Source organism: Gopherus evgoodei, chromosome 2, assembly GCF_007399415.2.
Source record: "Gopherus evgoodei ecotype Sinaloan lineage chromosome 2, rGopEvg1_v1.p, whole genome shotgun sequence".
Classification (NCBI taxonomy): Eukaryota; Metazoa; Chordata; order Testudines; family Testudinidae; genus Gopherus; species Gopherus evgoodei.
This window is the reverse complement of record NC_044323.1, coordinates 99,884,909-99,908,747: the sequence shown is the minus strand read 5'-3', so window position 1 is coordinate 99,908,747 and position 23,839 is coordinate 99,884,909. Positions and strand designations below refer to the sequence as shown.

At 39.9% G+C, this 23,839-nt stretch overlaps 1 protein-coding gene across 1 annotated transcript in view; it reads right to left on the bottom strand.

The window, feature by feature from the left end:
• Positions 1-23,839, bottom strand: part of CNTNAP2 (contactin associated protein like 2) — a 1,679,055-nt gene that overhangs the window by 404,028 nt on the left and 1,251,188 nt on the right. The window contains exon 13 of the mRNA XM_030551435.1: positions 20,469-20,669. Coding sequence (XP_030407295.1) covers positions 20,469-20,669 — 201 coding nt within the window. The remainder of the gene's footprint in view (positions 1-20,468; positions 20,670-23,839) is intronic.

The window sequence follows — 23,839 nt, the reverse complement described above, 5'->3', positions numbered from 1 at the left end:
ATTAAGTGTATCCTATTAGAACATAATATTTATTAATTCACAGATCACTTAGAGTCAATTAAGAGGATATATAGACCAACATATTTCCTTAAATTGATAATTTCTTTTATGAATATGTTAGATGGTATAACAATATTATAACAGTATAAAAAACAGACTACAGCAAATTAGTAAAGGGAAAGGTCACCCTGTAGAGGAGGTGGAAAACTGAAGAGATTGTCCTGAATTCTTTACTGAGGACTGTGGGATGTCATGCACTGTTTCCTCAAGCCCTGCAGATCTTGAGGGATCTACCTGTGGAACGGGGCCATACACATGGAGGTCTGTAACTTCTGCAATCCCTTGTAGTATGAATCAGGATAAATTTTGTCATAATATTATTTATTTATATATTTATTTTTGCAAAATGAAAGTAATGGGGTATGTGTTTGCATACAACGGCTATTAAATGTCATACGACCCATATATCTGAAGCCAGAATATGGCCCTCTCTTGTTATCACCAGGTGCCACTGCAAATCAGTCCCATGTCCTGAAAAGTCATGGTCATTTAGTTGTCGTAGCTAATTAGTGTTGTACAACTACGTTAAGGACTCCCAAAACTGGTGAGGGATTTTGTTTGACCGTGAACACTTATCAGGTTTCTTTGGAGTCCACTTTTGCCCTTTTAAGCAGTTTAGCCCAGAGAGACTATAACTCACATGTCTCTTGTTTTTCATTAAGTAGTTCTACCCTAATTCCTGTCATCTGGATTGTGCCCTCAAGCACAGCACTGAAGCTCCACCACTGGACGTGCTGTGCCTCAGACCTACCCCTGTGAGGTAAAATGCTTTCCATACTCCTCTATTGTGCCATGGGCTGGAGGGAGTATTTTACTATATCCCTTTGCAAGGAGTAATACATTCACCCCATACCCAGGTATGGTTCCACCTATTTCTCCATCTACCTACTCCCCTCTCTGCACTGCCTCTCCAGCCACAATGCAAAGTCATCTTCTGCACCCATGTAGGGGAACTTTATTCTCCCCTACTTCCCAGAATGACCCCAAAAGATGAAAACAAAGTCTACTACCATGTGGCTGTAACTTACCAATTCTCCACTGTCAATACAAAAGAAGCCATTTTATTTTACAAACCAAAACATATCCTAGAAGGATGGAGATTTGGGAGTGGATGAGCAGGACAAAGCCTTATGAGGCTGGAAAATGACAGCTTGAAGCTGTCATTATCTTCACCAAGAAAGTAAAGGCATTATGAATAATAACAACAAAAAAGCACTGTACTTCAGTGAAATGTCATTGACAATCAGCCTGATTACAATAGACAGCAGCCCAAGCTTGCTGTGCCCTCAGCAAGTCGCAGGTTACCACCACCTGCGCTGCACTATTAGGAAATCTAAGAAATCTCAGCTCAGCTCCTTCAGCAGAACAGTTATTTTTAGGGTGTTTTTTTTTCTGATTATTCTCATTTTCTCTATTCAAGATTCAGAAAACAAGACTACTTTTTTATTTCTCAGCCATGAGAAAGAGTGTGAGTAAAATCCTGCCATTCTTACTTAGTCACAACTCCCATTAACAGAATAAGGGTAAGAAGCTTGGGAGCATGGAAGAAAGAAAGAATAGACTGGACTGACAAATTATTTTTAAAGCATGATTAGGCAGTGAACTGTTGATGAAAAATCATTTAGCAGGATGATTCGTGAATATGAGAGTGACAAAAGAACGTTATTATTTTTCTTTGCTGGGGTATAAATTGCTCCTTTCAGCAAAGACTGAAACTGACAGCACTATTATTAAAACCTTAGGACAAACTATAAAATATAAAGCTAGTACTTCATGGAATTCAGGTATAGACCCTTGTAACACAGGATTTCCAGTGGGAGATAGTTTCTGGTCTGGCATGTACTTTTGACTTTTCACTGCAACAATGACAATGCTCCTGGCTATTTTATAATTATAGTTATTAATATTAATGACCCAAACTTTCAACCCTGGTGCCTGAGTTTTAAATACATATGTAATCTCCTATGCATCTGTATTATCCATTGACTTCAGAACCACTGAAAATCAGGCCATATTATTTAAGTGCCTAAATATGGATTTAGGGGCCTAACAAAGCAGGCAGGTTTGATACTTTCGACCGAAGCTTGCTCATTATTATTAACTTATTTGAAAAAAGTCAACTTTTCGCAGTATTTCCCAAGATCTATCAAACATGCTATGTATGCCAAGTGGTCCACAGTGATGGGAAGCTCAATTGACTCTTTTTGTTTCATGTGACAAAAAGATCCCAGATGATTTCAAATAACACAAGACATTGAGTGTGGCTCCCAGCTGCCCATGTTCAATTGTTATCTATTGTTCTTTTGAATGAATCCAGTTAACCCATGTCATTAATAAAATTAAGCTAATGTTATACTGTAAGGAGGTCTTGGGGATAAAAACAGAGTTGATAAAACCAGGACCCATTTCTGCCTCCTGCATTGACTTTCTTTTGTAAATCTGAACAAGTTATGTAATTTCTTTGAGCTTTAGTTTCTCCATTTATAAAGACTTGCCTACATCGCATGTCATGCTATCATGCTTGAACATGATTCTGAACAATAAATAACATGATACTGACCTCAAATGAAAGGTCAGCACAGACCAGAAAAAATCATCTACTAAATGGGATATATTGCTGCTGGGAACAGGATTTAATCACAGCTAGGTGGCACAATGCTGAACACAATTAGAGTTGATCTGAACTGACTGCTAGGTTGTGATCAGCAATTGTTTCAACTGTTCAAAACTATATATTCAAAAACTGTAACATATGTAGGCAAGTTCTTGAAGTGAAATAATCATTTGTCCCCACTTCACAATGATGTTGTAAGGACTAATCCACTAATTTAAATAAAACATTTTGAGAAATTTGGCTGAGAGTTGCTATAGAGATGGAAAGTATTATTATAGATTTATCATCATTTTCTGTGGTTAAACTTCTTTGTTGGCTGCCATTTCAGATTTTTTCCCAACAGTTATTCATTTAATATCTATTCCAGACAATGCAATCACTATGCATGGTGCTTTTCAGACATGTATGAAAATAGGATTTGTGCCATAAAGGTCTACACTGCAATCAGGAGGTGTGATGGCAGCATGTGCACTGCTAGTTCAAGTAACAATAGCAGGGAAGTCATGGCAGCATGGGCAGCTTCACAGGCCAGCCTCACCCACCCAGGAGCATGGGTATCTAAAACTAGGTACAGTGTCAAGCATCTGCCACTTCCACAACTGCTATTACACAAGCTAGCTTTTATCTAGAAAAGAGCTAGGCTGAGTGTGTCTGCATCTCCTGATGGGCATGTAGACACCCCTAAGGATCAAATGAGTTGATTTTGATCCATGACACCAGTTCATTCAGGAGTAACTCCACTGTGGTCATTGTTATTCTGGTTTTACATTAACATATATGAGATCAGATCTGATCCTAAATGATAGCAATACAGTAACACAACAAAAATGATAGTCTCTGAGAAAAAAGTAAGAGAGAAGAAGACAGAGCAAGCAGAAAGGGGATACTGCTTTTTGGATGGCCTTGTTTTTGCAGAAAGCAGAAGTATCACATTCCAAGGTGTGATAATGATGGAGACACAATTTTTCCTTTAACAAAATAATGTGTTCGAACATGCAAACATTTCCACGCACACTTACGAGACCTGATATAATAGACAGTAATGGCTTCTTTGGACTCAATGCAGTCTATCATGAAAGCCAGTGTATTTGTAAATAATACATCTTAAAAATAGCCTTAGAATTTCAAGCTATTACGGCTTATCATGTAAAGTGTAAATACATGTTGCACATTTACAGCAAAAAACCCAACATGGATTTGTCAAGAATAAATCATGCCAAACCGACCTAATTTCCTTCTCTGACAGGGTTACTGGCCTAGTGAATAAGGCAGGAACACTAGACGTAACATATCTTGATTTTAGTAAGGCTTTTGATACAGCCTCATATGAGCAAACTAGCAAAATGTGGTTTAGATTAATTACTATAATGCTGGAGTGTATCTGGTTGAAACACTGAACTTAAAGGGTAGTTATCAATCATTTTGCTGTGAAACTAGTAGGCTGTTTCTAGTGGGATCCCATAGAGGTTAGCTCTATGTCTGGTACTATTCAATATTTTCATTAATTACTTGAATAATGGAGTGGAAAGTATGCTTATAAAAATTACAAATGACACCAGGCCAAGAGGGATTGCAAGCACTCTAGAGGACAGGACTGAATACAAAACAACCTTGACAAATTAGAGAATTGGTGTGAAATCAACAAGATGAAATTCAATAAATTTATGTGGCAAGTAGTACACTTGCTTAGGAAGGAAACCTCAAACACAGCTACAAAATGGGGAATAACTGACTAGATGGTAGTACCACTGAAAAGGATCTAGGGGTTATAGTAGTTCACAAATTGAATACGAGTTTGCCATTGCAAAAAAGGCTAATATAATTCTGGATTGTAGTAATAAGAGTGTCATATGCAAGACATGTGAGGTAATTGTCCTGCTCTACTTGGCACCGATGAAGCCTCAGCTGGAGTACTGTGTCCAATTCTGGGCATCACACTTTAGGAAAAATGTGGACAAATTGGAGAGAGTCCACAGAAAAGCAACAAAAATGATAAAAGGTTTAGAAAACCTGACCTATGAAAAAAGGTACATTTAGTTTTGAGAAAAGAAGACTGGAAGGGCACCTGATAAATATGTTAAGGGCTATTATAAAGGTGACTGTAATCAAATGTTCTCCATGTCCACTGAGGGAAGACAAGTAGTAATAGGCTTAATCTCAACCAAGGGACAAAATCTTCAGGAAAATCTTTCTAATTATAAGGGTACTTAAGCTCTGGAATAAGCTTCCAATGGAGATTGTGGAAACCTCATCACTAGAGTTTTTTAAGAACAGATTGGACAAACACAAATCAGGGATGGTCTACATTTTATTTGGTCCTGCCTTAGCACAGAGAGCTGTACTCGATAATGTTTCAAGGTCCCTTCTAACTCTACATTTCTGATTCTATGAACAACAACTTAGGAAGAGTTGTTGCTGCAGTGAACAGTGGCCACATAAATTATAAGTACTATCTTGCCTTTACTCACTGGACTCTGGGTGATGGCATGGTAGTGTTGGCTTCAGTTTGATTACCGAAACAATCCTACTACATCTACAAAGCACCATGACCCAGGCTAGCACTATAGGGCCATGCTGCTCCCAAGGGTTGCAAATAGCAGTATGTGTGTTCGTTGGCTATGGGTCGGGTCATATCCTTTAACCAGCTAATTATGCTACTATGGAGTCATAGTTCACTGGCTGAGACAGTAGCTGGTCCCCACCCTCTAGCTGTCTTGAAAATTAGAATGCAATTTTGCCATCCTGCTTTGTATTGAGTTATGATGATGGCTTTCTATGCTCTCTATCTAGCAAACCTGTAAAATAAATGGCTAGATTTGGACCCATGTCCCTGTATACTTAAAAAAGTTATGTTTGCTCCTCTGCAAATCAATTCTTCCAGAAAGCACAATCGTTGAACTTTCTATTCCCCCTGGCCTAATCAATATGATTTCTTTTACCACTTTTTATTCTATCAGCAATGGATAGAATAAAATATCCTCTGAAAATATTAGGTATCCCACATGTATGCCCTTAAGTTGAACTGTGCCTGAGTTACAAAGGAAACTCATTGTGTACAGCAAGAAGTAGTCATGTTTGTTCACCTTGTCATATTCAGTTTGTTAGTGTGACCTTGTACATGGCACATCTCAAAAAATCCAATGATATTTTTAAAAAGCCAATAAAAGAATTTTTGGCTATGGGGATTTTAGAAACATTTTTTCTGCCTGTGAAGCAACATGGTGAAAGAATTTTCAATACCAGAGAGGAGCTAACCAAAATGCCTGATTCTAAAAACTGAAAGAGAAATCATTCTGGATGGGTGGCTCTCCTCAAAAAAATGCTGAACTCTTTATATTATGTATTGGGGATTGGTTCTGCTTGGAGCAGGGGGTTGGACTAGATGATCTCTTGAGGTCCCTTCCAACCCTAATAATCTATGAATCTATGTGTGCAAGAACCCCAGTATATTGTTCTCTGTGTACAAATCTCAAGGTACAGAAGATGTTATGCCTATAAAGACTTAGTGCATAAAAATACAAGGAAATAATAAAACAAACAGTGATTTTTTCCCATTGGCAATGGCAGTAACTAACTGTTCTCAATTAAAAATGGCATTGCATATACTGCCCTTTGTCTTCAGCACAAATTACTTTTTCCTGTGGGCAATATTATACTTTGATAGCCCTCAGAGCCTGTTTCTGTTTTTACACACACAGCACACACACAAATACTTTGCCTCTTCTGTTTGCAAGAACCACAGGACAGTATATGATAGGATTCATTAACACTCACTCTATCAAGGGGGGGCCTGTAGTCCAGTGGGCCAGCTTACCTCTGTTATATTCACTGCTTTGTATTATATTCTGCTTTATTATATTCAGCTGTAATACAAGGAACCTACAGGCTTGTATCCTATAAAATACTGGCTTCAGCAGTTGGCATGAGGCTTGAGGCCTACAAGCTTTGGAACAGATAATCTTAGGTAACTCATAAGTTTTGGGGAACTGGAAGTAGAGTTTAGGGGGGAATTTTGACCATAATGACATCAGCCAACCACAAAACATGAACTGACACCAGCTTCTGGAAGGTACTGGATGGAACATTCGACCGCAGAAGTCCCATGTTAATGAATTGATGTGTATGATAATAGGGCGAAATCGTAAATACACTAACCTATAGAAGAAGGACACCTTAACATTGGTAAGGGGAGGAAATACAGATGCATTAGACATAGTAATGTCAGTGTAACATATTATAAAAGTGGCATCCCAGGGCAGTAGGAGAGAGAGATGTAGCCCCTGGGAGGGGCCAGAATGATTGCCACTGGTGAGGATGAGGAAGGTGAAGGTGATGAGGAAGATAATGGCTAACATTTCAGGTTTTCTAGAAGGGATGGTGTGAGTATGGATGTTCAGATTTACTTTCAGTATTATATCTATTTACCTTACTGAGTTAGAGTGTGTGTGACTTTGCTAAATGTATTAAGAAATTATTTATTTGTAAATACAGAAGAATTCCTATAGTGTGAGTGTTGCACCTGTCCAAATCGGGGTTCCCAACTATATAATAATTTTAATAATACTGGGCCTGATCTTGGACAAAAAGCAGTCAACTCTCAAAGTAATAACTGGGAATTTTTATTCATAATCTATAGATCAGGACACACAGAGACATACACACACTTTGCCTCTTCTTCTGTTTGCAAGAACCACAGGGCAGTATATGAAATAACTGAAGGGAGCTGTAAGAAAATAATTAGATACTAAAAGGAAAAAGGAAAAAAATATGCAATTACTAACAGAGATAGTAAAAGAAGAACTTCTTACCCCAGGCACTCACTTTGAGAGACAATGAAAAACATTTAAATAGACTAGTTGTCTACTGGAAGAGAAGTAAATATGACAAGACATGCCAGCAGAAGCACATAGAAAAAGATGTTCCTAGGGTGAAATGTCTTTGTGCTCATCTTAACAATCAAACTGCATTCACTGTCATCTTTAAATATATTTTGCAGAACAATCAATGCCTCAGAAAGTATTTTGATGGAACAATAGGATATAAAATTCTACAACACAGTAGGAGGAGGATCTCTGATGAAGAAAGAATAATAAAACATAACATCTGAGGACACCTCAGTCTCAGGAACAGTCCCAGAGTGATGTGTCAGGAGAGGAGTTTTTTGGGAAAAAATGATGAATTAAACAGTAATAAGTCACCAAATAACTCAAATAAAAAACTGCAGAACTATTAACCGTGGTATGTAAACTATCACTTAAATCAGCTTCTGTACGAGATGACTGTAGGATAGTTAATGTGACACCAATATTTAAAAAAGTCTCCAGAGGCAATCTAGGAAATTACAGGCCAGTGAGCCTAAGCTCAATACCCAGCAAATTGTTTGAAATTATAGTAAAGAACAGAATTGTCAGACATATAGATGAACGCAAAATGTTGGAGAAGACTCTACACAACTTTTGCCTCACCAATCTATTAGAACTCTTTAAGAGTGTCAACGAACATGTGGACAAGGGTGATCCAATGGACATACTGTGCTTGGACTTTCAGAAAGCCTTTGACAAAGTCCCTCACCAAAGGCTCTTAAGCAAGGTGAGCTATAATGGGATAACAGGGAAGGTCCTTTCATGGTTGAAAGACAAGAAACACAACACAGGAGTAAATGGTCAGTTTTTACCATGGAAAGAGGGAAATGTGAGTGGAGGGTCCCCTAAGGATCTGGAATGGGACCAATGCTGTTCAACATATTAATAAATTATCTGAAAAGAGGAGTACATAGTGATTTGGCAAAGTTTTCACTCTATACAAAATTACTCAAGATAGTTAAGTCCAAAGCAGACTGTGAAGAGTCACAAAGGGATCTCACAAAACTGGCTGATTGGGCAACAAAATGGCAGATTAAATTCAATGTTGCTAAAAGCAAAGTAATGCACATTGGAAAACACAATCCCAATTATACATACAAAATTATGAGGTCTAAATTAGCTGTTACCACTGTGATAAACTCAAGACAGACAGCTGCAAGGGAGGGGTAGGAATCAGTCCAAGAAGGGTAAAAGGCCCTCCTCCTTATCAACTGAGAGGCAACCACGGGTCAACCAGGTTCAGCTGTGAAAGGGTTACCAAGGTAGCAAATTAGAATCAGCTGAGGGGGAGCTACCTGAGGTTAATTAGGATCAGCTGATTCCAACTTGGGGCTGCCTGAGACCTTTTTAAACCCTTCCCTGGGAAGAAGGAAGGTGTGGGGGAGAGCGGAGAGAAAAGGAGCCCTGCTCCCAGAGCAGCAAAACAGCGAGACTCACCAGGAGGGGAGGCAGTACTCTCTCCCACAAGGGAGTAAGAATACGCTAAACAGGACGGGTGGAGATACGGGGAGCCGACTTCCCCTGTGTCCCAAGGGGCACCACATTACCCAAGCCTGTCTCACCAGGGCTAAAAGCAGCAGAGGCTGGGGAGACTGAGAAGGTGCCTTGCCACACCACTCAGAAAAGAGTTCTTGGAGTCTTCATGGACAGTTCTCTTAAAACATCTGCTCAATGTGCAGTAGCAGTCAAAAAAAAAAAGATTCGGAAAGGGATAGATAAGAAGTCAGAAAATATCATAATGCCACTATATAAATCCATGGTGTGCCCACACATTGAATACTGTGTGCAGTTCTGGTCATCCCATCTCATATTATATATATATTAGAAATAGAAAAAGTACAAAGAAGGTAAAAATGATTAGAGGTATGGATCAACTTCCATATGAGGAGAGATTAAAAAGAGAGGAACTGTTCATCTTAGAAAAAAGATGACTAAGGAGGGTATGATGGAGGTCTATAAAATCATGAATGGTGTGGAGAAAATGAATAAGAAGTACTATTTACCCTTCACACAACACAACAAACAGGGGTCATCAAAAGAAATTAATAGTCAGCAGGTTTAAAACAAAGAAAAAGGAAGGGCTTCTTCATACAATGCACAATCAACTAGTGGAATTCATTGCTGTACCTGTTGTGAAGGCCAAAAATAGAACTGAGTTAAAAAAGGAATTAGACAAGTAATGGAGGCTGGGTCTATCAATGGCTATTAGCTAAGGTGGTCAGGGATGCAATGCCATGCTCCAAGTATCCTTACATTTCTGACAGATGCTGGGATAGGTCAACAGGGGATGCCCTACTTGATAAAATTGCTCTTTTTGTTCATTACCTCTGAAGCATCTGGAATCAACCATTGTCGGACGACAGAATATTGGGCTAGATGGACCATTGGTCTTAGCCAGTATGGCCATTCTTATATCCATTTATAAAATGCTTTATATATTTGCAAAGTGGTGCATAAGCATTAACTAAAACAGTCTCACAACACTAATGTGCAGATAATAGCATATTAATGTTGTTACAGAGGGGAAGATGAGACCAGGGGTAACTGATTTTCCCCATAGCAAGTCAGCAGGCAGAGCCAGGAGTTTAGGACAACCTAACTCTGTGTCCTGTAGTGAACCAGGAGAGGATATTGACCCACAAGAAAATGAAACAGCATAATCTCAGTCATGGTAAGGACATAAATAGAGCAGGACAGAAGGAAGAGGAGAAGGGGAATTTTGTAATTACACAACTTCATAGTTCCTTTTGCAGAGAGCTTACCTCTGAAGAGAACTCTATTACATTTCAAAAAGGCCATATTAATCTAGATGACTAAAACTGAGCACTCGTATAACAGAGCTGGTCTAAAAAGAAAAAAACAATGTAAGGAATGTAAGTGAAGTTTGTTTTCCATTTAATAGTTTACATGGATCAATCTTCCAATGTTTCATATAATTCGAAAAAAATATATAATAAAATATCAAAAATATTTTGTTGAAATTATATCAAAATTACTCTAAAATGTTTATGAAGTGTAGTTGTAGCCATGTCGGTCTCAGGATATTAGAGACAAGCAGGTGAGGTAATATCTTTTATTGGACTAATTGTCTCTCTTACCAACAGAAGATGGCCCAATAAAAAATATTACCTCACCCAGCTTCTCTCTCTCTAAAATGTTTAGTTTACTGAAAACTATTTTCTTACATATTTTGACACAATTTGACTAAGATATTAATAAAAGTATAATGGAAAATATCAATAATTACTTTTTATTTTGCAAATGTTTTGTTACAAGTCATTTTCAACTACATTATTTTTGTACAAAAAATTGCAAACAGCTGTAAGATATAGCACTGTTCATCCATATATCTCAAAATGTTATGCAATGGTAGGTAAGCATTTTTACTCACTTTTATAGATAAGAAAACTGAGGCACAATAAGGTTAAGGTCAAAGACAGTCAGTAGCAGATGTGTGACTAGAACCTCGGTCTCCTATTGATGCTCTATTTACTGAACCACCCTGTCTTCTTTTAATAACCTTTTTAAGCTAATCCTATATAGACCTGTGCAAATATGTACATTAAAAATGAAATGAACATATTTGAACTTTTCATTATGTTCATGAAAAGGAAATTTATTGTAAATGAAAGAGAAATTATTTTTAATATACATGAAGCCATACTATCTGGATCTGTAAACCTCTGAGATATCATAAACTAGCCAAATCTGACCTGCTCACCAAGAAGGAAGATTTCTAATGAAAGCTCAGGATTCTACTAGAAGTAATGTAAGTGGGCACTTCTTTAGGAATGCAATAAAGCATATATGGTTTTAAAATCAGCCTTTAGAAGTAACAGGATAATGACTGCCTCACTTTCCTCCCCTAGAGAGGTGGATAATGTCTCTTTCACATAATAGGCAGAGAATACTTCTGGAGGGAATGAATAATGAGAAGCAACTGTACACCCACACAAATTTGTGAATATGCTGTTACAATTATAATATTAAAAGTCAAATTCATCATTCTTTCTTAAGGAAGAATGCTAAGAGTCACTTGGTCTTAAGACTGTTGTTCTGCTTTCCATTGCAGAGCTCTGATATGCACATTATAGCTAATGCTATTATGGTTTCTAAGAAACATCAAGGTAAAATCTGGCATGATCCATTTGGAGATATCTGATTGAGCTCGGGAAGCAAGAGGAGGAGACAGTGACCTGGGGAATTTAGCAAAGACCAGTAGGGTTAAAGAAATTTCATGAGAGAAGCAACTACAAAAGCAAAGTGTGATTCAGATAAAAACAGGACAACTAACATGATGGTCATGGGAGCTACTAGGAAACTGAGTTGTTCAAGAGGGTTAGGAAAAAACATGGTAAAAGGAGCTCAGGATGGATGGGGAATATTATAATTTAACATCCAGGATGACTTCTAGACCAAAGCTAAACCTAAATATAAGGGCCAAAACACCTTTTTGCTTTTCCATTAGAAACTTTTTACTTAGGAGTTTATAGGTTACTGTCCTAGACCCTTCAAAACTACAGCCCAATGGCTAAGAGGAGGTAATTTTTTTAATATCAAAAAGTTTTCATTAAAACGTCAACCATTGGATTCCATTTACAGTGGGTGTGAATATGTGAAAGTATTAGCTTAGCTACCACTCACTGGAAAACACATTTCAATGGAGTGGATGAAAACCAGGCTGGTCATTTTGCCAAAAAGGTGACAGTAAGGAAGAAGGGATCATCCAGCAACCCCCAAATCAATTAAGGGTGGAGACCTGTGGGCACCCTTCCCAGAAGACAACAACTGTAAATGGAAGCTGAGGCCTGGGCAAGGCTGGGATCAATTTCCACTTCTAAATTCATTGCAGAGGAAATTCTCCTTTTTTGGTTCACTTTAGGAAGATGGGTGCGCATCTAGCATTCCAGATCGGCTAACACCCAAAGATTAGGGGTGTTTAGATCTAGCATCTGAGTTTGGACCCATATCTAATAATTATACCATATAATAATTTGTGTTCAATTTTTATTGAACTAGTCTACTCATAAGTCCTTTTTAATATCTGTAATACAATCATTTTATGCTTATAATTATAAAATCAGCCTCTTCAGCTGTTAAAATGATGTAAAAATAGGGCTTTGTTGAATTCTTAGAGCCATTGTATAATGATTGTTTACACCCAGGCATGAAACAATCATTATTCTAGTACAACAATAACTCTGCTTTATACTTTTCATATGCCTGCAATCATCACATTCTGCCTGTGCAGGCAACATGAATGAAACTGGCATGCAGCACCACCTGATCTGGTTCCATTCACTGCTTTTTTGCTTTCATCTCTCCTGCTCTGTTTGTGTGCTTCTGATTTCTACAGCTCTGTAAAATGACAGACACACATTCATTCAGAATGCTGCAGCCTTCCTCCTTTCAGCCAATTCTCCTCTGCAGATTAAAGAAAGAACAACAGAACCACTGTACACTCCCCTCTCTGCTTCATATATAGACATACATGGCTCCTAAAATGTTCTCCAACCGCACGTGATCAATTTACAGTGTGTGTTATAGACAATGATGGATGAAGTGATATAGCTGTATCATTGTACTATAGTCTACTAGGATAGCTGTATATTACTGTACTGTAAATCACTTTCTTTGCGAGAAACTGAAATTGCTGGAATTTTCATTCTCACACAAGGAATCTAGCTTCTGCTCTCCTGTTTCTCCCCATCCCTGACTGATGGGACTGGAAAGAGCATCCCACTCAAGCTCCTTCAGCTGACTACTTGGAAATGGGGAAACTTCTCTCTCTCTTTCACTCACGACCCCACTAACTGAAAGAAACTGCATGGGCACCAGGAACTCAGATCATATCTGAACTTTTTGCATGTGCTTGGTAGAAGAGTTGTCTTTATCTGCTCATAATGAAAGTTCCCCCCCAGAGGAAAAAAAAAGAGAGAGAGAAAGGGACATACCAGAAATGTACATTTCAAAGATCTATGCCAGCCTCTCTCAAACTGGGGTCCATGGATCCTGCTGATCAACTCCTCTCCATCCTTCCCAGCAACTCCTGCTCGCAGGGAACAGCTGTTCAGCGGCAGGATGCGCTGGGAGGGAGGGGGAGGAGCAGGGACAAAGTGTGCTTGAGGGAGGGGCAAAAAGAGGCAGAGAAGAGAAGGGGCAGAGGTGGAGCTGGGGCAGGAAGAGGTAGGGCAGGCCAGGGGCTGAGCAGGCCGTTTGGGGGTCTGCAAAAATTTTTAAATCAAAATGGAGGTCATTGGGTTGCTAAAGTTTGAGAAGTGCTGATCTATGCAATAAAAACAATCTTTTTTGTTGGTTTTATTCTAAACAAACGTATTATTAAGATGGAATTAAGGTTGTATGAATTTATCACTTTATGCAGATGTTGACAGTAATAAATACGTGCATTACAGTATTACCAAGGTCAATGCCCCTTTGTGCTAGACACTTTATATACACATACTAAAAGACAGTCCTTTCTCCAAAGAGTTCACCATTTCAGTAGGCAAGACAGAAATAAGGAAATATTATTATCCCCATTTTAACTGAAACACACACACATAGAAGTGACTTGCTTTAGGTCACAGAGGGAATCTGTAGCAGTCAGGAATTGAACCTAAATTTCCCGAGTCTCAGTTCAATGCCTTCACCAAAAGATTATCCTTCACGTCACACAGACAATGTTAGACACTAGCTCTGAGAACCAGCATTTACACCCTAATGGTAGCTGGCCCTCTATCTTGTGTATTTCTTGACTCATTCAGGCAAGCTGCCCAGCTATTTTGATCAAATGTTTTTAATTATTTTTCATTAAGACACTAAAAGAGGCCTTTAGGCACAGGTGCCAAAATAATTAAAATATATTTAGTTTTAAGATGAAAAAAACAGGCAACAAAAAATAGTTTTATCCATTGGAGCCCTGTTCTGCTGGGCGTCTGCTGGAGGATTTTGAGAAATCTTTTATGATTAATTTACCATTGCCAGTCACTGGAATATCCACAATCCTGTTGTCACAGCATCTCTCTTACACTAAGCGGAAGGGCTACAGGGTTGTGTCTTGTGGGATCATGCACAATCCCCATTGCTAGGACTGTCTGTTGAAATGAATCTCTTACGGGGATATAATTTAGTGTGTTTGCTGAGATGAAACTGTATTAGAAAGAGAGCAGAGCACATAAAAATAGAATAAAAAAAACAAAGAGGAGCTTTGATCTGAAAAGAAGACTGAGCGGGCCTCACTCAGCTGACTAGTGTATTGGTTCATAGTAGAATAAATAATAATAATAATAAAAAATACCTAACTCTTATATAGCACTTTCCATCCATAGATCTCAAAGTACTTTACAAAGAGAGTGCTTTGAGAGCACAATAGGCAGCAGCAGTGTTCAGATTCAATATCAGAGTCATGAGGAGACATTTAATAATGCAGAGCATATGTAGATAACATGTTTTCAAACTGCTGTCACTTGTAGACTGGTATCCCCTCAGACTGAGAGGAACTAATGAAATCCTGATAGGGAAATAACATTTCCTGCAGAGAAGGAGCTTGCCAAAACTGCATTTTGCTGCAGATACCACTGCAAGAATTCACTTTTTTGTATTAACAGTAATAATACATTAGGACAGATAATACAATATAATTCAATACAATAGATTAATGTATTTCGGCTAGCTCTTTAAAAACTCGTACCTAGATATCATAGTGGTTTGCACTTCACAGGTTAGACAGATTAGGATTACATATAAGAAGCACAGTGGAGACACAAAGTGGGTGAGGTAATATCTTTTATTGACCAACTTCTGTTGGGGAAAGAAACAAGCTTTCGAGCTTTCACCAGAAGTTTCACCAGAAGTTGGTCCAGTAAAAGATATTATCTCAGCCACCTGTGTCAGACCAACACAGCTCCAATACTGCAAGCACATAAGCAGCATCACATACAATATTTATAACTAACAGTATCTTTTATAGTACCTGATCCATATTTTTGGGTGTTTTCTTCTGTTATGTATAACATAGCCTAGTGTTTTTGTAATCCTGATAGTGAATAAAGGCCTGATTCTCTATTACCAGGCAGCTTGCGTTTCCTTTTACGCCTGTTCAAAGTAAGAGCAAAATATGTGCAAAACACTACCCAATCAGAATTCTCCATTCACATGTACTGGTGACAGCATTTTACACCTGCTTTTCATTCACTTTGCATCATCCTGAAGGTGAAAGGCAGAATAGAATCAAACTCTAAGTGTTGTCATCCCCATGACGTAAAAGATTTAGTTAAAACTGAGATGCTGCACTGGGTTTTCCTAATTTTCTACCTTACCTTTAATGATATTTTACGATGGGACTGTGAGACTTAATTTGCTTTAATTGGACACTAATATTTCTGAAGAGAAAAATTCACTGCCATGGACAAGTATCTGATCAAAACCATGGGCAAATTCCTGGCTCCAGTCAAGTCAATGGGAGCTTGACATTTATGTTAGCAGGGACAGGAAAAACACAAGAAATACACAATTGGAGGTTTTCTCTTTTCCTTTTCTGGGAACCATACTACAGTGATTATATGTAAAATCCCTTGATAGAGAAAGCCACACAAGTTTTCTAAGTTGTGGTCAGAGATTAATATAATGTCATGTTACATTTAGAAAATGATAAGGCAATTCTCCAATAAATAAACAGAAGGAAGAAGGAAAACATGAGTTCCTTGGCAAGTCTTTGAGCAGAGCCAAAGAACAAATAGTTTAGAAGAGAAGAAAAATTATTTACATGTCCTCTATTTACAGATAAATCACTGCTATACTGTGTGTACAAACTATTCCTGGTGTATGCAAACAGTGCAGTAGGATTCTTTGTTAATGCCTGTATTAAGATTGCCTGCTTTTGTCTTCTCTCTCTCTCTACACACACACACACACACACACACACACACACACACACACACACACACACACACACACACACACACACAGCTCTCTGACATACGAAATGAAATACTATATAGTATACTCCCATTTATCCAAAGCTCCACATTATCTAAAACCCTTCCTTGTCTCCCAGCACGAGATACAATGGAGTGGAACCCCGCTGCCATGACTAAGGTGGAGAAAGATGAGTCCCTGGCTGCGGGGAAGACCACCCTGGTGCCGACTAGCTCCTGTGGCAGCACAGGGAGCCTTCTGCAGCCCCACTGTTACTGAAGTGAGTGAGCAAGGCCTTGACAAGGGAGCTGAAGATGGCTTCCTGCAAAGCTGCAAGGCCAGTGACACATGATCTTGAAGCACAAGGTGCAGAGAAGGCTATGGCTCTGGTGGGGACCCTGGTGCGGCTGAGCAGAGTCTTGCCAATAGTCGGTGCTCTGCCCCTCCAGAGCCACAGCCTCCTCACTGCACCTTACACCTTCAGAGACAGTGTGGCAGCAGTCCTGAGGCCATGCAGGGAACCCTCTTCAGCCCCACTGTCATGTCAGCAGGGCAGAGCAGTGACTCCTGGGCAAGACTGCAAAGGGAAGATGATGATGACGACAAAGCCTTGGTTCTGGCGGAGGCCACTGTGCTACCTAATGTCTCCTGCTATCTCAATAAACAGAACTCCTGATTAACAAAGTAAAATCCATATCCCCCATGCTATTTGGGGATCTACTGTATTACATGCCAGACTTGAAAACATGAGATAATGTTTCCCTGCCAATACGTAGGAGCAGGATTTTATAATTGTACTATGAGAATTAATGTATGATTTGATTTTATCCTGCCAGCGGCCCTTTTTGAATAGCAGAAAGGAATGACAGACTAGAACAATCCTTATGACTGATTACGGTCACCCTTTTGTTTTAGGATAAGTTATAATATCTACTATGGTTTCCTATATGTATTTCAAATTAGGCACTCTAGTTAAAGATACATTTCTTTGTTTCAAGGTTTTAGTAAGAGACAGAATCTTGTATTGTGTCTATGTTAAGGAGATTAGAGGAATGTTGAGGGCCTGAAGCCCCAATGTGAATTGTTTTAGTTACAAGATTTAGAAGACTTGATTTACAGTGTATTCTGCTGAATATAAAATATTGCTGTCCATATACCTTTGAAGGTTTCTGTAAAGATTGTTTCTGCAGGGCTGCCCAGAGGATTCAGGGGGCCTGGGGTCTTTGGCGGTGGGGGGATCCCCGCTTCGGCAGTAATTCGGCGGCAGGGGGTCCTTCCACTCCGGGATCTGCTGCCGAAGTGCCCCGAAGACCCGCAGTGGGGACCCCTGCCGCCGAATTATCACCAAAGCGGGACCTGCCGCCGAAGTGCCAGGTCTTCGGCAGTGGGGGGTCCTTTCTGCCCCAGAGCGGAAGGACCCCTCGCCACAGAATTGCCGACGATGACCTGGAGCGGAAGAAGCTCCAGGGGCCTGGGCCCTGCAAGAGTTTTCCGGGGCCTCCGGAGCGAGTGAAGGATCTCGCTCCAGGGGCCCTGAAAAACTCTTGTGGGGGCCCCTGTGGGGCCTGGGGCAAATTGCCCCACTTGCCCCCTCCCCGGGCAGCCCTGTATTGTGTGAATGAGGAATGCATGCATCAGAAAAGATAAGATGTGAAAGCCATCACAAATGTTCAGATGGTCAAAAAAAAGTGATAGACTTGGAAAGACCAGGAGACAATCAGAAAACATCCACTATATCCGACGCTAAACATGTTAGCAGTATTGACAACCTCAGAGGTGAGACAGGCACCCGTGAAGGTGAGACAACAAATAGGAGATAACGAATGGGAAGCCGGACAATAGCCATCAAATGGTAACAGCAGAAAACCCCAAGATTAACACCACTTAAGGACTAATGATTACAGGATGACATTGCAAAATGCATAGACTGAAACGGGAATTTACAACTATAAAGCTGGTATGGAACTTTGGATTCAGTCCTGAAAAGCCTCGGAGCATTGGATCCTGACCAGCAGAGCCCAGCTCCACACTTGTGCTCAATCTAACTGGCCATTAGATTGACTCGAGCTACAACAGACTGGTAACTATAAACATCAACTGGCAGGGGAGAGGGAGAGAGAGAGAGAGAGAGTGTGTGTGTGTGTGTGTGAGAGAGAGAGTGAGACTGAAAAGTATATGCTAACTGCTGTATTTTCAATAAATGCAGCGTATTTGCCTTCTCCTCTATAAAAGATCCTGTGTGCTTTGTATAGCATAACAAATACACCAACAGGTCTTTCTGAAAGAGTCAACCTGTATGGTTTGCAAGTACAATGCTATCATGAAACTAAATACAGTAAACTGACCTGCAATTTAATATTCCTAACTAGGTTTTTTTTCAGTTCCTAAAAAGCATGCCATTGTTTTTCTTTATCTGAAACCAAGGGCAAAATTCTGTGTAAGAAAATGCACTGATTTCAGTTGGATTTATGCATGCACATTGGAAGGCAACATTTCATCTTATGGTGTTGGCTTGATAGGCTCATAAAAAAGGCAAAGTTAACAATTCACTCGTTGTAAACCATGAACATCAGAAGGCTTTTATGAACTTTTATAATTAATTCATGCCCACAAACAAGTCTTACATCTAAGTGCTAAAACCTGCCCAGGGGTGCATGCATACAACCCCCTGCTGATGCACATGTGAGCACTGTGTATGTGTCTCAAGGCAGAATACCGCCACAATACAGCCACTTGCCCCAGCCCAGAAATGATGCAGGATCCTTTACATTAGAAGCACAAGAAAGCCCAGCATATTTACTTCTTTGCAAATTCTCCTCGCTATGCTAAATTAAACAGAATAATAACAGAGACAAATCATACATTAGAAATAGTTCAAAAACAGCCAGGAGGAGAGAATAGAAAAACGAGCGGTGCAGTATCAATTCACTAACACTAAATTACAACAGAATACTTATGGAAATCCACACGAATGCCAAATGAATTACTTATCAGCAGCACCATAAGAAAATATACCACAATGAATTCATAGGTCTGAGGCACTTAAAATAAAGGATGACATTTTAAATGTCCAGCCATTAGTTTTGTTTGGTATTTGTTTTAATTGCATCTATCATAATGAATTAATTTCACCATCATGCAGATATATTATGTGCTTGCATTAATAATCCAGTCTTAGTTAAGTGTAAGTAAATGGATACTTAAAATCAAATGTTATCAGAAACAATTACTGTACCCATTATGTCTTTGAAATGGCAAGTTGGGGGCTTTCTAAAATGTACTCTCTTTCTATGCCATTTTACTGATATAGTAGAAAACTTGCTGCAACAACTAATATTTTTGCTTGCATCAGGGATAAGTTAGCTATAGCTTGTTAAAATCGAATGTTTATACACCAGTGTGGTACTGTATCAGAAAGTTATAGAGCGAAAAGATAACCTAGTGACAGGCATTAATATTAATAAAGATATATGGCAGTCTTGGCACAGCCATCTTATTGTGCAGCTTCTTTTCCCACTATTTGCAAGGTGGCGGGTTGCACACAATATTCCAGCTTGATCTAACACTGAGGTTAACTGAAGAAATCAGTGGGCCAGATCTTGCAACCCTTATTCATGTAAAGGTCTCACTGATTTCAATAGGAGTTATGCCTGAGTCAGGGCTGCAGGATATTGCCTCAAGTAATTTACTTATTGCCTATATTGCGCAATCCTTCAATCAAAGCCATCTTGTTCAATGATTAGCCTCCCTTTTCAGAAACACAGAATTTACAGAAATCTCTCTCATTAGAAAAACTGATTTAAGTAACAAGCAACCCACAGGCTAAATCTCCGAGGTCAAAAACCACAATGATACATTTATCTACCTTTCTGTAACCTTTCACAAGCAGCCACAAGAAAAAATAAGTAAGTTAACTGCCTAAACAGGTTACCTCAACATCCCACCTGTTGAATTGTTCAGTTAATGTGGAACTCCAGCAGAGATGGTAATTAAGTGACATTTCACTCTCAGCCTACCTGGGGTGTTCAGCAGCCTTGACATCTTGCAGGAGTAGGAGATGTACTGCTCACAATATTCAGCACTACTGGTGATGGCAGAGATCTGATCCATGGTGGTACTGTAATTAAGCTGTAATACAGAGTATTTTTCCAGGCCATTGCGTACCACTGAAGTCTGCATCTGCAGATCATGAGACACAGTTGACCACACTTTATCCTCTGGAAGAAAAAAGTAAAGTAAAGAAAAAATTAATGGATGAAAGAAATTGGAAGTGAGTTAAAATAATTATAGTTTTTGACAAATAATATTGAAATTGTAGATAGTGTCTCTGCAACAGGTGTGTGAGAGTGTGCGCATGCACAAGAGGGGTGAGAACAAGTAGGGCTTGTGCATGATATTCACAAGATATTATTTTACTTGAAATAGATCAAAAATATGCGACAACTTGACTGCACTGAATGTAGGAAGCTTGATTGGTTTCCTTGTTCCTGTTTGTCGCTGTGCTAGGTGCTCTGTAAGAGCAGCACGTTTTCACTTGTGCGTGGAGGCTGCCTTGAGTGATGACAGTCATAGCGACTCCTCTGACAAATGAAGACTAGCTTTGATCAGAACTGGATTAAAAGAACATGAGGCCTGAGGCTACAGAGACCTAGGGATTCTTATTGCAAGGAAAACTTCAAGTGTACAGAGTATTACCGCATTCCAGGCTGCCTGCATGCACAAAACTAGTATTATTTTGTGACACTGTGATATCAGAGATGCACTACAATATAATGTGATTACATATATCATAATGTTTCACACAACAAAGCAAAATATATTAGGGCTTATAAATATAAAGGGCTTCATATAGTTTGCTGGTCCTGGGCCATAGTGCCGATGACCCAAGATTGTCTCTGCTCTAGACTTGATGAAGTTTTCAGAGCAGGTGGCTATGACACAGATTTCAAGGGTAAGGAAGAATAAAAGTAGGATACATTTTGTTATCATCATGGCTTCAGCAGGGATGTGAACAATGGCCAAGGGGAAAAAAAAGAAACTCGAATCTTTGGTCAGGAGAAACACAGCAAGATAGGTTGCATCTCAACAAGGTTATTAGTGCACTTACATAAGGAACATAAATACAATAGCCTACCAACTAGTTATGTGCGTATCAAGTCACTAGAGATAGTATTTCTGCAACATCTGTCTTGGTCAGTGCTATAAGAAACCATAGTAGGGAGATAACCTTAATAGTGAAACAACATGCTTCCTATGTCAGCAGATTTAAAGTAGCAGTCAAGGGTTCCTTATTGCAGGAGTTTAGTTTAGAAAGGAGATTAAGAAAAGAAATATTAGATTTGCATAAAATAATGAGTGGCATAGAACAGGTATAATGTGCTCCTATTTACCATCTCTCAGTAGGACATTCAATGAAGCTGAAAGGTAACAAATCCAAAAGTCCTCAACAAAAATAAGTTTGCACAAAGCTCGCTGAAAATCACTGAGGTTCAAACATCTCCATTAGTGACTGTTTTACTATTCAATTGCTATGCTGTGACTTGGATAAGATGAATTGGTTGTTTCAGTCAAGTCCCAATTGGACAGGTACCAACATCAGAAAACACTATCACCGTTGACATTTATTAGTAGACTTGTCAAGCTAAGCATAGCGGCCAAGGACTAAAATAGGCCAAGAGTTTAAACTATTGTTCCTAGAGGTGGTTCCTCTAGGTCAGGGTTGAGGAGAAAAGAAAGGCAAAAATATTCTATTCTATTTGGGTATTTATACAGTATTAATTACTACAGCATGAAATGTTTTCCAGAAGTGCATTAAGAGATGTAACTTGTCATGCATAGTTCTGTTTTTCTCCTCAAGGAGAAAATTGACCTTGTGTTATTTTTTTTCTCTCTGCTGTGCTATGCACTATTATTATTGAAGGCCAAGACAAAGAAATGTATCTTGCATTTGGACTGGAGAGTGCTGTGGTTTGAGGCAGTTGTTAGATCCTGTGAGAGTTCACTCCTGACTCTTGGACTGGTCCCCAGGGGAACTCTGTGTCCTGGGCAGACCATGTAGACAAATGCAGTGGACTGTTCTATTATGCCTAAGCAGCAGAAGTGTTGACCACAGATGGTCCTTGTCTCACAGATCCAAGTAAAAGTTTGAACTGCTGCTGCCTATGCTGAACCTGTTTTCTGCATAATTATAGGACTTTAATCTTCGGGGAAGTCATCTGCCATTTTCCATGAGTACTATACTCACTTAACAGATGTGCTATCCAGTAAACAGAATACTTTAAATATAGGAGTCTATGTAAATATGCTTATGATTCATGTGTGCAAATTTCCATCCCTGTTAATGGAATTTGTGTAGCTAAATCCAACATGTGAAGCTGAACATTTAACACAGGGGTGGGCAAACTACGGGCCACAGGCTGGATTCCAGCCCACCAGTCATTTTAATCCGCTCGAGCTCCCTCTGGGGAGCAGGGTCTGAGGCTTGCCCCAGCCCAGTGCTCCAGTCGAGAAGTAGAGTCGGGGGCTGCTCCACGTCGCTCCCGGAAAAAGCCATATGGCCTCAGCATTGCAGCCAGGGAGCAGGGTTGGGGGATCACTCCATGCGGCTCCCAGAAGCAGCTGCATGGCCTCGCTCCAGCACTCCATCTCCCAGAAGCAGCAGTGTGCCCCTGGGGGAACCATAGGGGTAGCCAGGAGTCTCTGCTCTGCATGCTGCCCCTCCCACAAACGCCACCCCTGCAGCTCCCATTGGCCAGGAACTGCAGCCAGTGGGAGCTGCAGGGGCGGTGCCTGCAGATGGGGCAGTGTGCAGAGCCACCAGGCCATGCCTCTGTGTAGGAGCCGTAGAAGGGACATACCACTTCTTCTGGGAACTACTGAGGTAAGCGCCACAGAGCCTGCACCCCTGAGCCTCTCCTCATGCCCCAACCCCTTGTGCCAACCCTGATCCCCCTCCCATTCACCAAACTCCTTGATCTCGACCCAGAGCACTCTCCTTCACCCCAAGCCCCTCATCCTTAATCCCACCCCAAAGCCTGCACCCTGAACCAGAGCCTTCACCCCCTCGCACACCAGCCCGGAGGCCCCATCCCGCACCCTGAACGCCTCATGTCTGGCTCCACCCCGGAGCCTGCACCCCCAACCAGAGCCCTCACCTTCTCCCACACTCCAACCCCAATCTTGTGAGCATTCAAGGCCCACCATACAATTTCTATTCACAGATGTGGCCCTCAGGCCAAGAAGTTTGCCCACCCCTGATTTAGCACCATGTTATTTAAACGATTACCTTAACTACCTGAAAATATTTTGAGCCATTAAGGCCTGTTTTAAAACCTCTTAAAGTCCATAGAAAGGTTCTTATTGAGATCAATGGATTTTGGGTCAACTC